At 45.6% G+C, this 15,274-nt stretch overlaps 1 protein-coding gene across 3 annotated transcripts in view; it reads left to right on the top strand.

The window, feature by feature from the left end:
- The window catches only part of LOC144279677 (SLAM family member 9-like), a 43,462-nt gene extending 28,460 nt beyond the window's left edge, over positions 1–15,002 (top strand). For 2 of the 3 annotated variants that reach the window (XM_077841269.1, XM_077841268.1), the window contains 6 exons: positions 4,854–4,964; positions 6,145–6,180; positions 10,126–10,178; positions 11,231–11,323; positions 12,488–12,589; positions 13,589–15,002. In XM_077841269.1, the coding sequence (XP_077697395.1) occupies positions 4,854–4,964; positions 6,145–6,180; positions 10,126–10,178; positions 11,231–11,323; positions 12,488–12,589; positions 13,589–13,675 (482 nt within the window). In that variant the 3' untranslated portion in view covers positions 13,676–15,002. The remainder of the gene's footprint in view (positions 1–4,853; positions 4,965–6,144; positions 6,181–10,125; positions 10,179–11,230; positions 11,324–12,487; positions 12,590–13,588) is intronic. The other variant, XM_077841270.1, reaches the window with a different exon arrangement.
- The last annotated feature ends 272 nt before the right edge of the window (positions 15,003–15,274 follow it).

Here is a 15,274-nt window from a genome sequence, read left to right as displayed (position 1 = left end):
ATCTCTGGTGGTCTCCTAGAACACAGAGGGCACTAATAGCTGGCTCACAAACTATTTAAAGGGGCCCTACCCAATTCCTATACACTCCAGTAGGACCAGCATAGAAGCTGCTATACCACTACCTTTCCTGCTACAGATGTAAAGGACGTGGGTGGTTGGAGGAAAGGGGACAAGGCCAGGTTTTTGTGGGGATCCGCAAATGAAAAAAAGGTTCAGAACCACTAATCTAAAGCGTTCAGCTTGCTCACAATAGAGGGAACACAAAGGCCATGGATCTGTGCGTTCTTACTGCAGTGCAGCATGTGTAGGGGGCAGGGGGGTGTGTGATGGTCTGGGGGCGGGGGAGAAGGGTGACACAGACTCTGTTGAACAGCATTATGAGGCAGGGAATGATTCCTGACCTTCTCCCATGCATCCACCCTGCACCTAGTTTGGCTACTTGAGGCAGCTGCCAAGCAGAATGTTTTTGTTCATATGCACACGGTTCAGTTGCAAATGTAATGAATACTGGGCCTGACTCTCAGTCACCCTGTTCTTGTGCTTGGGACATGCGGGGGAGGGAAAGAAGATTCTCTGGGGGCCATTTCTGTCCATTTTAAAGCCCTCTCTGCTTCTGGAATGACCTAGAACCTTGGATAGGTATCTCTTTTAAAGTATTTTAGATCTAAATTAATAAGGGTCTTAGTGTGACTGAGAATCAGACTCCCATAGGTTTACAAACACAGCAAGATAAAATTTGGCATTTTATTCACCAAATCTTTAGCTAGAAATACACACCACTGTTTGTCTGTCGCTGACTGATGTAGATCTTCATTCAAAACTTGTTTCAGAGTAACAGCCGTGTTAGTCTGTATTCGCAAAAAGAAAAGGAGCATCCGATGAAGTGAGCTGTAGCTCACGAAAGCTTATGCTCAAATAAATTGGTCAGTCTCTAAGGTGCCACAAGTACTCCTTTTCTTTATTCAAAACTTGCACTTTAAAGATCTGCGGGATAAAAAGAAGTCCGACCTCCCCCACCCATTTGTGGGGGGGGGGTTATTGTTTTTTTTTTTCTTTCTATTTCTCACTGCTCAGTCATCTGCAGTTGCTGATTTAGGCGAGGAGTGGAAACAGAAATGTCTCAAGAAAGGCTTGCTCAAGTTGCTCTCATTAGAAATGCTGCAAAATGCTCTGCTTTCTCCAACATTTGCTGCAGAGCAGGTCTGCCCAGTGTAAGCCAGTGGCTGTCAATCTTTCCAGATGACTGTACCCTTTAAGGGTCTGATTTGTCTTGTCTATCCCCAAGTTACACCTCACTTAAAAACTATGTTTTGAAAATCAGACATAAAGATAGAAAAGTGTCACAGCACACTATTACTGAAAAATTGCTTGCTTTCTTATTTTTACCATATAATTATAAAATAAACCCATTGGAATATAACTATTGTACTTACATTTCAGCGTATTATATACAGAGCAGTATAAAACAAGTCATTGTCTGTATGAAATTTTAGTTGGTACTGACTTCGCTAGGGCTTTTTATGTAGCCTGTTGTAAAACTAGGCAAATATATAGATGAGTTGATGTACCCCCTGGAAGACCTCTGCGTACCCCCAGGTTGAGAACTACTGGTGTAAGAGATCAAGGTCTTGAGGGAATGCAGATGTATATGGGGAAGTAGCTCAAGATAATGGTGGAACCTGTAGTACTGAAAGGACTTGAAGAGCAGAAATCAGTGGGGGGTGGGGGGGGAATTTTAAGGAACGGGTTCACTTCCACTGAACTCAGGAGGAGATATAATATGTATTACAGTAGCATCTAGATGTCACAACTACATCTTGGCCTTGTTGTGTTAGGTGCTGTACAAATATATAGCAAGAGACAGTCCTTGGCCCCAGAAAGTGTGGGACCAGATATACAAAACTATTTAGGGATGCAGATAGACATGAAGTGAGATATCCAAATGCACCTGAGCAGGTTAGGTGCTTTTGTCAATTTCACTAGGCACCTATTTGCATATTTACACCTAAATACCTTTGCAAATCTGGCCCTTGCAGTCCAAATAGTGGTTTTTTCTTTCTGTATTGGGATGGGGACTAATGAAGGGTTGGTCGGGGGATGCAAGAAGGGTTGAAGCCTTGGAGGTTGTTGTTTATTTGGGTTTTCAGTGGAAGGGGTGTTGTATTTTTTGCTTTCTCTGATAATTTTGCTTTGTAAAATCAACACAAGCTCTTCCTGTAACCCCCAACCCGCCCCCCCCAAATCCAACCCTGCATGTCGAGGGAGGTGGGTTTTTTCGTTTGTTTGTTTTAAATGCCAGACAAGAGGCTTTGCTGAGCATCTTCTCTGGACTTCAGGTGTGACCCAGTTCTTTGAAGAGGTGAACGTACCTCAGTTTCAGAGAACGCGCTTAAGAGCTTGATCTTTATGTGAAACTTCCACTGAGCTTTGTGCGGAGGGTTACAACTGGAGTTTTTGTGTAGCTCTCTTACACAAAGTGGTACCATTTTAGCTATACCAGTATATCTGGAATATTGCACCCCCCCCCCAGTATGGACACAGTTATACTGGGATAAATGTGCCTTAGATCAGAATAGTATTGCTATATGGAATGGGGAATAAGCTATTCAGGTTGTGACAGATACTACAACCACAAGTAGCATCTTAGAGGACTATTGTGTTCATCTTATGAAAATTACCAGTGCATGTTCTATGGATCTTTGTGGGGCAGGGACTGTGTTCAACAGCATGTGGGGGGGTGTTACCACAGCTCCTCCAAGAACGAAAACCATGGAGGGGGTGCGGGGAATTTCTTCTGGGACAGTAAACAGCCCCAGAGAAGTACCATTTCTAGCAAGAATACCATAAACTACTGCAGGCCAGGTCCCAGAGGCCCAAGAGAACAAAAAGTTTTTTTATATAAAAAGCTGGATTTAAACAGATCCAGGGTGCTCATCTTGGGCTACAAACTGACATGACCTGTTCACCAAGGGGTAAACCCTTAGAAAAAGGTAAAGCCCCAGCCTGGAGGGAGAAGGATCCAGTCCCTGCCCAGAAAGTGGTGATGGCTAAAGACCTGGGACCTAAGGGTATGTCTACACTGCAACATAAGCCTGGGCTTGAGCTTGGGCTCAAAGCCTAAACCCATTTGCATCTACACTGCAATTGAGCTAACCCAGGGCTCCACACTTCAGGTAAGCCAAGACCTAGGACACAGGGTCCAAGCCCTATTGCTTTGCCCTGTAGATGCTGCCCTGCTTGACTCCGGTCCTGGGAATCAGCCATAAAAATCCCACAATTCCATAGGACAGCTTTCTTAATCTTCTCTATCCCAACAATCTGCAGTCCGTTCTACTGAAAACAGAAGCCATGTCCCCTTTTGCGAATGGCAGCAGCTCGGGTCAGCATTAACCCATTCTCTTCTGATCACTGATCCACATATGCACTATCAGAGAGCCTCTTGGGTTCGCAAGGGAGAGCAAACCGATCAAGCCTTTTGCAAAGTGAGCTGCCCCAAACTTTCTGTAACATGCAGGGCTGGCAGTAAAGTTTTCCCACAGTGCATCATGGTCCTAGGGCTAGAGGCGGCCACATTTCGGGGGGCTGCTAGAGACTCTGGGACATGGTTACTTTGTAGTGCACACAGCCAAGTCAGTGTGGACATCAGATCCCTAGGTTCGAGCACGGGTTAGAAGTCTTAACGTAGGGTTAAAATACAATGTAGATGCTCAAGCCCAGGGTTCCTTAACATGGGTCATAGAACCATAGGGTTAGAAGGGACTGCAAGGGTCATCTAGTCTAATCCCCTGCCAAGATGCAGGATTAGTTGTGTCCATGTATGTTGTGTCAGCTGACTTGAGTCTCACTAACGCTGGGCTTACATTGCAGTGTAGACATACCCTAAGAAGGCATCCCTTGAGCAGACCATGTAGGAGGTCCAAGGTGCAGTTACCTCAAATCTATGACACAAGAATAAGGCACATTTATCTTGGTATAAGGGGTGGTTCCAGTATAAATATATCAGAAGAAAAAGCACACCCCGTAACCATCATAGTTCTATCGAGACAAACACTGAGTGTTGACCAGCCCTTGCAGCATTCGTTTGTAAACTGCCTGACTGAGGGCCAAATTGTGAGTGGCCTTACTAGGTTCTTATGGAAAAGTCCTAGAGAGTTTAGCAGGGGTGAAACAAACAGAAATCTATAGAAATGCAACAAGGTTTCTAGAGAAATCAATCTAAAAACCCATCGAACTTAAAAGAGAATAAGGTTCTTTCTTCATGTATTTTGTCCTATGAATTAGAATTCTATAGCAGGGATAAGGAGGACTTGTGGCACCTTAGAGACTAACCAATTTATTTGAGCATAAGCTTTCGTGAGCTACAGCTCACTTCTTCGATGAAGTGCAAAGACACCTTAGTCTTAGTCTAAGGTGCCACAAGTCCTCCTTTTCTTTTTACGAATATAGACTAACACGGCTGCTCCTCTGAAACATAGCAGGGATAGAAATCTGTAAAATTCTCCCTATGGGGTTTTCCTTAAGCAATGCTCTTCTGAGCAAACACTTGCTAAGAGCTTGCTAACTGAACACATGGGACCTAATTCCCCACTGCCCTGTTCCCGGTATCATTTACAGCGGTGGAAAGTGAGGGCAAATTGGGTATAAAACACTACCATGCTGATTTTGCTTCCTACTCAGTTTGTAAAAGACGACACAAGCTGCAAGGCAGTGGGGAATCAGGCTCCCAGGGCAGAGCTATGCAGAAACCATATGGGGGGGGGAGGGAACGACACTCTTGTATTATAGCTTCAGTACTTTTTTTGTTCATCGTTATTACTGCTATGACTAAAAGCACATCGTTTCTTTCTTTAAAGGCATCACAAAGTCTTCCGCTTTAGGTTTAGCTGCAGGTACATGTGGAGGTATAGTTGCAGTTGCAAGTGTATTAACTGCAGCACGACTAGTCAGACAGCGGAGAAAAAGAGGTGAGTGTTTCAGTCTTTGGGAATCTGTCTAAACATCCTTAGAGCTGTGAAGAAGCCAAAATTTCCATTCGGCAGGAAATTCTGCCATTTCAGAATCTGGTTTTGTTCCAAATGAGAAGGAAATGTCAAATTTCAAAATTCCCCAGGACACAGAATTTTTGAGAAAAGCATGAGGTCAGTCAAAACATTTAGTTTTGATACAACAAACATTTTGTATATTTGTGTTTATATATTTTGTTTTATTTTATATTTAAAATTTTATTCTATGTTATAATTTGTAACCCTAATTTAATATAAAACAAAATAAATAAAAAAAATCAGAATGGTCTGTTCCTCCATGGAGGCGCTGGGAGGGAGGGGAGGAGCTGGCTGCCAGTAGGTGCTAAGCACACACTATTTTTCCCAAGGGTGCTCCAGCCCCGTAGAGTCGGTGCCTAAGGTCTAGGTTTACTAGATCCTTCCTCAGCACAGCAGACTGGACTTGGTGACCTCTTGAGGTCCCTTCCAGCCCAACATTGCTGTGATTCTAATCACGGGTGCAGCATTCCACCAGCACTGGGTCTCTCATTTTGGAAGTCCGTCCTGCAGCGGAGCTCAAGTGTAGGGCAACAGTCCCATGGGTGACTGCGATGGGAGGAGGCTGCCTTGGTACCTCAAGGAGCACTGCTGTCACAAGGAAGTTTAGTCTTAGGGTTATGGCACTAGAATAGGATTCCTAAAATCTGGTTTCAAATCCTGGCACTGCCCCAAACTCCATGTGTGCCTTTTGGCAAGTCACTTGCTCATTCTGTGCCTCAGCTCCCCATCTGTACAATGAGGGTGATTAAACTTCCTTTGTCTGGCTTTTGATTTAGACCAAACCCTTTGGGGCAGGGACCATTTCTTATTCTGTGTCTGTTCAGTGCCTGACAAAATGAAGCCCTGCTCTTGCTTGGGGATGTTGGGATTGAAGCCTCCCCTTGCATCCCAGTCCCCACCCTTACCTCCCCTGCACATCTTACGTCACTCTACGTCCCTTCCCATGTGCATCTCCTTTTCCTTCCTAAGGAAAAGAACGCATATTATTTATCTAATGCAGACAGGAGACAATACAAGAAAAGAGGGATTTTGGGGGTGGGGGGGGATTATTTGCTAATTGTATTACTTTAAAGACTGTTTTCTTTTGAATTTCCTTTCTCAGAAAGCCAAAGGCTAAATCCAGAACTTCGTGATCTAGGTAAGACACAATCATTCCCCTAACAAGCAATTTCACTTTCCAAATCTTACTTTCCATTTGTACAATTGTAGGGAAACAAAACTACATTCTGCTGATTGGAAACAGGTCAGACCTTGCAAAAAAAATTAAAAACAAACAGCCGAAGGGTTTATTTCATGTACTTCTCTTTAGGTGGATGGTGCTTAGTTTAGGATTGAAATTAGGCGAAGGTTTCTAACCATCAGAGGAGTGAAGTTCTGGAACAGCCTTCCTGGGAGGGCGGTGGGGAACCTAACTTGCTTAAAGATTGAGCTTGATAAGTTTATGGAGGGGATGGTACAATGAGGTTACCTACAATTGCATATGGCCATCCACGACTGCTATGAGCAATGGCTGGAGATGGGACACTAGAGGGGGAAGGCTCTGAGTAACTACAGAGAATTCTTTCCCACCTGTCTGGCTGGTGGGTTTCACCCACATGCTCAGGGTCCAACTGATCGCTATATTTGGGACCAGGAAGGAATTTCCACTCAGGTCAGATTGGCAGAGACCCTGGGGGGTTTTCACCTTCTTCCGCAGCCTGCAGCACAGGTCACTTGTTGCTTTGAACTACAGTGGAGTCTCTGTAACTTGAAATCTATTAAATCGTTATTTGAGGACTTCAGTAACACAGTCAGAGGCTCTGGGTCTATTACAGGAGTAGGTGGGTGAGGTTCTATGGCCTGTGATGTGCAGGAGGTCAGACAAGATGATCATGATGGTCCCTTCTGGCCTTAAAATCTGTGAGTCTCTGAGTACCTGAGCAATTTCATAATCGCAAACCCAAACGGAGACATAGCATACATACAACACAGGAGGCCAAATAATGTTCATAAGTAATGAGTCAAAGAGTATAAGGTGATTTATCTTATGCCTTCTTGCACTCCTTCACTGTATAAATTACACCAGTTTAGACTCAAAGTGTAACTTACACCTCCCCCTTACACACCACCTTGACATCTGGCCCATCATTTGTGAAATGCTTTAGGAACCTTGTGGGTGGAAGATACTGCAGAAGTGTAAGTGATTCTCACACTGTACATTATTTCTGCAAGACTATTACCCAACCTGCTGTGCTCCCCCGCAATGCTGGATTATGTTTTCAGCAATGCCTGAGTGACTTAGGAGCTTAAATCCTTTCAATAAGACTTAGAGCCCAGATCCTTAAAGGTATTTTAGGTTCTTAACTTCAATGGAAGTTAGGAGCTTACATACCTTTGAGAAGCTGGGCCTAGGTTCTGAAGAACCAGATTTTCAAAGGTATTTAGGCACCTAAAGTTGAAGACAGGCACCTAACCTGTTTTTGGATAGATGTTTTTGGAAATCCCACTAGGCACCTATCTGCATCCTTATGCACCTAAATATCTTTGAAAATCTGGCTCCATGTCATGCTTGAAAACTGAGACTTGGGCTTCTAAGTCACTTAAGCATTTTTGAAAATTTTAGCCTTTGATATCCAGTGTCAGAAAGAGGGGCTAATTGCTGCTGTTGGTGCCTGAGATCTGCCAACTTCCTCCTTCCAACTGCTGGCTGCTTATCATGCTGCCACTCTTCACTGCTATCCCTCTTACTGGAGGAGCTGAGGGCAGGGTAGTGAGCTGAGTAGTCGGAGAGGAGCTGAGAAGCAAAGAGGGAGGAACATTCTGTCCACTTTGAAAACATGGTAGGTGTAGGAGGCAGGGATTGGGCTAGAGGTCCTGTCCTAGTCCTGTAAATTAGGCAGGTTTGGTTGCACAGGACAGTCATAGGAAGGGTTGCGGTGTAGGTAGCAGTGAGGCAGGTGCCATTTTGTGTTTCTTCTCAGATGCAGAATGTCGCAGGGCCAATCACACACACTGGGCTCTCACTCCCTCTCCTGGCAGCTTTACATTTGTTCTTCCTTTGTCCGTTTTCTTTAATCTGGAATGAAATGCACCTGCACGGGAAAACACCTCTTTTAATCTCTGTTTACGGGAACGACAAAGATGCAGCTGAAAGGATGGGGCTATAAAACGACAAGGAGCTCAGAAAAAACGAAAGGTGCAAGGGAGAGATTTCCTGGTTAAAAGGGAAGAAAAATATAAGTGTCCATTCCCCCTTTCTAAGAATATGGAAAGGTTCCAGTTTAATGAAACAAAGGAAGAATTGGAAGCATGGGACTTGTAGCTTTGAACAGTAATTTCGTGCAAACACCCCTGAAGACAACAGCAAAAGATCTCACAAGAGCTAAAAAAACCACAAGAATGACTTTGGCAAGTTTAAAGACTGACGCCGAAGCTGGGAGAGATGGAATATAAGGAGGAACGGCGCTGCTTCATAAGCAGCTGTCCCACGCTAGGAAAGTATCTGTATTCAGGAGAACACTGAAGCACTAGTGTAAGCCCCAGTGCAGTTTATGGGACTTAACACTGCCCATCAAACCCAGCTTTACCTTGTGAACAGTGCCCTGACTAGGACTCAGAAGATCAGGGTTCTAGTACCGGCTCTTCCACTAGCCTGATGCATGACCATGGAGGAGTCAGTTTCCCGCTCCATGCCTCACTTCCCCATATGTAAAATGGGGATAATGACCGCCTTTGTAAAGCGCTTTGAGGTCGACTGATGAAAACCCCTAGACAAGAGCTAGATATTAATTACTCTTAAAGCTAACCATGTGTTTAAGTTTTTTCCTGAATCAGGGCCATTATGTACCAAAGACTAACCTCTACAGCTGCAAAGTATAAAGGTCTTTTTAAGAAACCAAACGGAAGGAGCAAAGATGCCAGGATTGTCGCCACTCAACAAATGCTTCCCATTCCCTAGACTTTTGATAACTCGTTTTGGAGTTGTCATCATCAACACAACCTGCAGACCAGAGGAGAATTAGTCCCGGGGTTGTGCAGACTGGACATGTTACAAAACGAGCCACTGTGTTCTATTCCTCTTTCTCCCATGGAGACTTCATATTTGTTCTCTCTTTGTTAAATAAATTCATGGAGGTTAAGTCCATTAACGGCTATTAGCCAGGATGGGTAAGGAATGGTGTCCCGAGCCTCTGTTTGTCAGAGGGTGGAGATGGATGGCAGGAGAGAGATCACTAGACCATTACCTGTTAGGTTCACTCCCTCTGGGGCACCTGGCATTGGCCACTGTCAGTAGATCGGATACTGGGCTGGATGGACCTTTGATCTGAGCCAGTGGGGCCGTTCTTATGTTGTTGTTTTTTTACATTTTTTCCTGTTTCAAAGCAAGTGTAGAACTGGTCAGATTGGCAGAGCTGGTTTCTAAAAAAGTGTCGAGCTTCTAAAGAATTTTTCATTTCAACAAAAACAGGGGGAAGAATTGAAGAAATATAAGTATTTCCCCCCTTTAACCCCCCCCCCCACTATTGTTTAGGGCTACTAGATTAATACTTTAAAAAGTCTTTTCTTTTACTAAAAGTAAAAGCTCCACAGACAACTAGTCACCTGTTTTTTATTCTTTGAACAGTTACTTAGTACTTTTCATCCTTAGGTATCCCAAAGTGCCTTGCAAAATGATTGATAAAGTTTACGGAGATTTTTGTCACCCATCATTGTAATGGAGCCACCTCTGAGGGGGAACATGGCAGCTGTTTGATACTGCATAGCAACCCTGCTACAGTTACCAGAGTTAGAATTTGGCCTGGTTCTAGGTGAACACCACTGGTCATTCACGAAGTGCCCAAGGATCTTTAATGACTCCAGTTTAATGAGCCCAGTAACATGTGCAGCGTGGATCAGAAATAACACAGATTTCCCTTAAGCACTCAGGCGAGAGGAGAATGCATGTCCTCCCCATCTGTCTGAAGTTACCATACAGAACGGATGAGGGCACAGCAAGGGGGACTGCCCAGCCCTATGCCATGAGTCCAGTGTCTCCCAGTTCCCAGTCTCCACTGGCAGTGGGGTCTGTTCCATTCACTTACTTCTCATGTTCTTTTCATTGCAGAGGCCGATGCAGAAACAAACACAGTTTATGCCAAAGTCGGTAATTTGCCACTGGTGAGTTCACCTAAAGCTCCCTCATGGTGAAACCGTTACCAATTCGAGGCAGTGGGTCGGCTTAGCCAGAAGAATAGCCAGGATGGGTTGATGGTACCAGTGCCTTAGATTTACCACGAGTATGGGACTGTGGGGCCCCAGTCAAGGGACAAGTGGGGCTAGCAGAAACACTGGGGTCACTTTGTGATGGGGGAAGAGGAGGCGGCGTTGGAAGCAGCCAGAAAATTTTTGAGGTCTCTTTGGAACATGCAATAATGCTCGGTCGATGCTGAAAGCGGCAGCTGCTCTTAGAGAGAAGGAGCAGCTGTTCCAATCCTTTGTAGCTGCAAAGGGCCTTGACCCAACAGAACCGGGCCTCCACACGGGACGGGATGGAATCCCATGCCCGGTGTCCATTCCAGAAGCCCTTGCGGGCAGGGAGCCTTTCAGCTAAGAATTAAGACTAGAGATGAGCAAATAATTGTTCGATTCAGGGCCTGAACCGAAAAAATTCCAGAAAAATTTCGGTTTGAACTGAAACTGTTTTTGCAGAGTTTTTTTTGCTGAAGAAAAATGTTTAACTTGATGCGAAATGAAATTTTTTCAATCCCGCCCCCTCCCTCCCGGCGTTAATTTTGGGTCATTTCAGGTGTTTTTTGCCCCAACCCCCTTTTTAAAAAAAAAAACCAAAACCTAAATTTTGAAATGAATTGTGGTTTCAAACCAAAATAATCAAACTCTTGTTTCAAAATGGTAGAAAGGAAGTTTGTCAGAATTGGAAGAGTTAAAACAAAATATTTTGACTTTGAAGTCCCCCCCCCCCCCACCATTTTTGGCCAAAACTAGTTGCTGAATTGACCCCCAATTGTGCCGAAAAATGCATTTTGGGCAAATTCGCTATTTGCCAAAAAAGTTTCACCGAACTCTAATTCTGACCACAGCTTTGGCCTGGTTTGCCCCTTGTGACGATTGCACTCTGACCTGACTCTGCAAAGCATTATTCAAAGCCACTTCACTCAGCTGCTGCAAATCTGTGTCCAGCTCATGCTATGGGGCGGGATCTGTCTGTTTAGGCTTGCAGTAGAACGGGGACTCAGAAAAGGGGTCCGGAGACCAAGGAGGACGAGACAAAAACGATCTATTCCAAGGTCCATCACCCAAACCAGGTAGGAGTGCTACACCGTGCTTTCCTGTATATTTATTTGACATGGGTTTCCTTCTCCTGGCTGGCAGAGTTAAACACTGTGATCGCTGACCCCTAGCATGCTAATAACAACCACTAGTGTAACGGGCCCATGGCTAGGTGCTCTCTGATTTCAGGGAAAATATGGACAATGATCTGGACATCAATGAGACCTGGAGGTAGCGATGATAATCAACACTTAAACACAGTGAACCAAGTTCTGTGCTGAGCCTGTGGGAGACAGAGCGTGGCAGAGGGCAATGCAAATAGAGACAGGGGAAAAGAGACTTTATCTCCCCTTTATGCTCTGAGAGCTGGTCTGGGAAGAGGACCAGCCCCCACAGCACAACTTAGAGTAGCCCCAGGGGCCCAGGATAGTGTGAGCTCACAGTTCCCCAGCCCCCGGTTGCACTCTTTCCCAGTCCACCCCCGGCATGGCCCTGCGCGAGGGCCTCTACAGGCATTGTACGGACACCCTGTACCACCATGGAAACCCCGCTGCACCGGGGAGGTTTGGCTGGAGGCTACCCTGCCCCTCTTTATGCCTCCAGATCAGCCCGTAGCAAGACACAGAAGTGAGGCCAGTGAGTCTCCTTTGCACACACAGGCTGACAGATTCCCTGGGCCCTATTCTCCATTGCCCCGGCCCTTCTGTGCTGATTGACGGCACCGTAGAGGGCCACCAGCTCAGGACAGGAGTGTTCGACGCTGGTGTAAATGACCGCGCCAAGGGTGGTGGTGAATCAGGCGCCGGCCACCTACTTTCAAGGGACGTCTACCCCGCAAGCAGCAGGTTGGCGGATCAGACTTGGGCCGTGGTGCTGAAGACAGCTGTGTGGATCGTACGGCTCAGGCAGGAGCTGGGAGGAGAGGGTCAAGCCCGAGTCACAATGTTTTCACAGCTCTTTTAGCTTGGGAGCCGGAGCTCTGCAAGCCCCGAGTCTGTGGACCTGCACTCAGAGACTGGCTGCTGTGAGCTGTGCCTCCATCCAGGGCCAAACCAGGGGGAAGCTTTCACACGCTGGGGACTCTCAAACTCCCGGCCCCATTGATGCTAGCGGGACCAGGATTCCACCCCGGATCCCCAAGCGCTCGGAGCTTTTGTCTCCTGACAGGAATAGTGACAGCTCTGTCTCTTTCATTTCAGTCGCCTCCACAAACGGATGATGAGAAGCTGTGCAAGGAAGGCCTGGAATCCATGGAGAAGGGCGAGAAAACCATTTATGCCACAGTCAACCAGCCAAACCCGGCAAGTGGGGTTTGCATCCTGTTATTAGAGGGTGGAATTCAGGGTTGGTAGGGCCATGGCTGCCTGAGAGGCCCCGTTCTGTATCCAGTTGGGCCACGATCCTGCAAGGACATCATGTGGGCAGACCCCAGTGTCCACGCAGAGCAACGCTGACTCCAAACAGGCTCGAGTCATGAGCTGTAGCATGCAGAGTCGGGGCCTAAGTTGGTTGCAACTTCCATTGACTTCAGTGCGATTCTCCACTGAGTAACTGGGAACAAAAATTGGCCCCTAAGGGGGAGAGGGATTGTTGAGTAGTCAGCTGTGGGGGTGACTGGAGGGTAAGTACACTACAGAGCAGGAAAAACATCCTGATTGTGGCAGTCTGGGCTTGGGGTATAGTGGGAATTTTCCCTTGTAGGGAACAGGGGAGCCCCATCACCCGAGATGAGAGCTAGGTGAAATACTTCAACTTAACTTTTCGGGGGAGGGACGGGAGGACGATTTACAGCAAATTGAAAAGTTGAAAGAAAAAAAAAACTTTTGGGTTGAACAAAAATGTTTCGGTTCCATTCGAAGCATTTTCAAACATTTGTGAATTTCAAAAAAAATAAATAAAGGAAATTTCAAAACAAGTCATTGTGAACCAAAAAGAAAGTAAAACATTTCATTTCAAAAATGTCAAACCATTGACTTAAAAAAAATAAATAAATAAAAAGTTCCAAGATAAATAATTCAGCCAAACCCAGACGAATTCCTGAAACGGTTTGATGTTGACAAATCTGCATTGTTTGTTGAAATTAAGTTTCAGCTGAAAAATTTCACCCAGCTGTAATCTTAACCTGAGCCCAGCACTCTAGACACCCCCATGAGTCCTTCTATCCCCCCATGAGAACAGACCTGCCCCTGGTAACCTAGGCATGTTTCTGGCACTGTGTGCAGGGCACAGACACGACTTTTCAGTATTTTTGGCTTTCCCATCGCTAACATTTCTGCTCTTTGCTGTTTCTGGTCTTGCAGACAAAGACCGCCAAGTCCACAGATGCTGATGATTCTGCGGCCACTCCAAAACCTCAAGCGACAACAGAATACGACAAGATCATCTAATAGCTTGTCAAGGCAACACAAACATGCAGCGAGAAACAAGGAATAATTGAGTACCCCAGCATCAGACAGCCAAACAGCAGAGGATCAATGAGTATAATTTGTACAGCGCCTGGCACCATAGGATCCTAGTCCCTGACTGGGGCTCCTGTCAAGTACTGCAACTGTAATGTGGACAGACCCCAGTCCTTGGTGGGTGGGATCAAACTGGGGACCTCTGGAGCTTAAAGCATGAGCCTCTACCGCATGAGCTAAAAGCCATCTGGCTGTTAGCTAAGGATGTAGAGCAGACTCATTAATGGCTCTCTCTCTACGTGGTCTAGGTGCTAGACAGACCACATCCAGACGGTGTGTGGGTTACACAATGCAAATAAAAACAACACACACACAGGCCCAACAAAGAAAATAACAGAACGCCTCTAGCCATCACCTTCAGCCCCCAACTAAAACCTCTCCAACGCGTCATCAAGGATCTACAACCTATCCTGAAGGACGACCCATCACTCTCACAGATCTTGGGAGACAGGCCAGTCCTTCCTTACAGACAGCCCCCCAACCTGAAGCAAATACTCACCAGCAACCACACACCACACAACAGAACCACTAACCCAGGAACCTGTCCTTGCAACAAAGCCCGTTGCCAATTGTGCCCACATATCTATTCAGGGGACACCATCCTAGGGCCTAATCACATCAGCCACAATATCAGAGGCTCGTTCACCTGCACATCCACCAATGTGATTTATGCCATCATGTGCCAGCAATGCCCCTCTGCCATGTACATTGGTCAAACTGGACAGTCTCTACGTAAAAGAATAAATGGACACAAATCAGACGTCAAGAATTATAACATTCAAAAACCAGTCGGAGAACACTTCAATCTCTCTGGTCACTCAATTACAGACTAAAAGTGGCAATTCTTCAACAAAAAAACCTTCAGAAACGGACTCCAATGAGAGACTGCTGAATTGGAATTAATTTGCAAACTGGATACAATTAACTTAGGCTTGAATAGAGACTGGGAGTGGATGGGTCATTACACAAAGTAAAACTATTTCCCCATGTTTATCCCCCTCCCCCGTTCCTCAGACGTTCTTGTCAACTGCTGGAAATGGCCCACCTTGATTATCACTACAAACGGTTCCGTTCCCCCTCCCCCTGCTCTCCTGCTGGTAATAGCTCACCTTAAATGATCACTCTGGTTACAGTGTGTATGGTAACACCCATTGTTTCATGTTCTCTGTGTATATAAATCTCCCCACTGTATTTTCTACTGCATGCATCCGATGAAGTGAGCTGTAGCTCACGAAAGCTTATGCTCAAATAAATTTGTTCATCTCTAAGGTGCCACAAGTCCTCCTTTCCTTTCTGCGAATTCATCTAGAGTGAAATTCACCTCTGTGCTTGCCCTTTACCCAAGAGCTTTACCCTCCTTAAAACACTCTTCAGCTTTAAGGCTGTAGTCTATAGACTTTGATGACAAGCACACTATCAAAACTCAGTATTAGTGTACATAGCTCAGACTCACAATCTCTTTTGCTGCTGAATTTTCTAGGTCCCCCGCCAAGGGAAAAAAATGAACTCTTGATTCGGTTACATTAA

The sequence above is a fragment of the Eretmochelys imbricata genome, chromosome 24 (assembly GCF_965152235.1).
Source record: "Eretmochelys imbricata isolate rEreImb1 chromosome 24, rEreImb1.hap1, whole genome shotgun sequence".
NCBI lineage: Eukaryota > Metazoa > Chordata > Testudines > Cheloniidae > Eretmochelys > Eretmochelys imbricata.
This window is presented reverse-complemented; position numbering and strand designations above follow the sequence as displayed.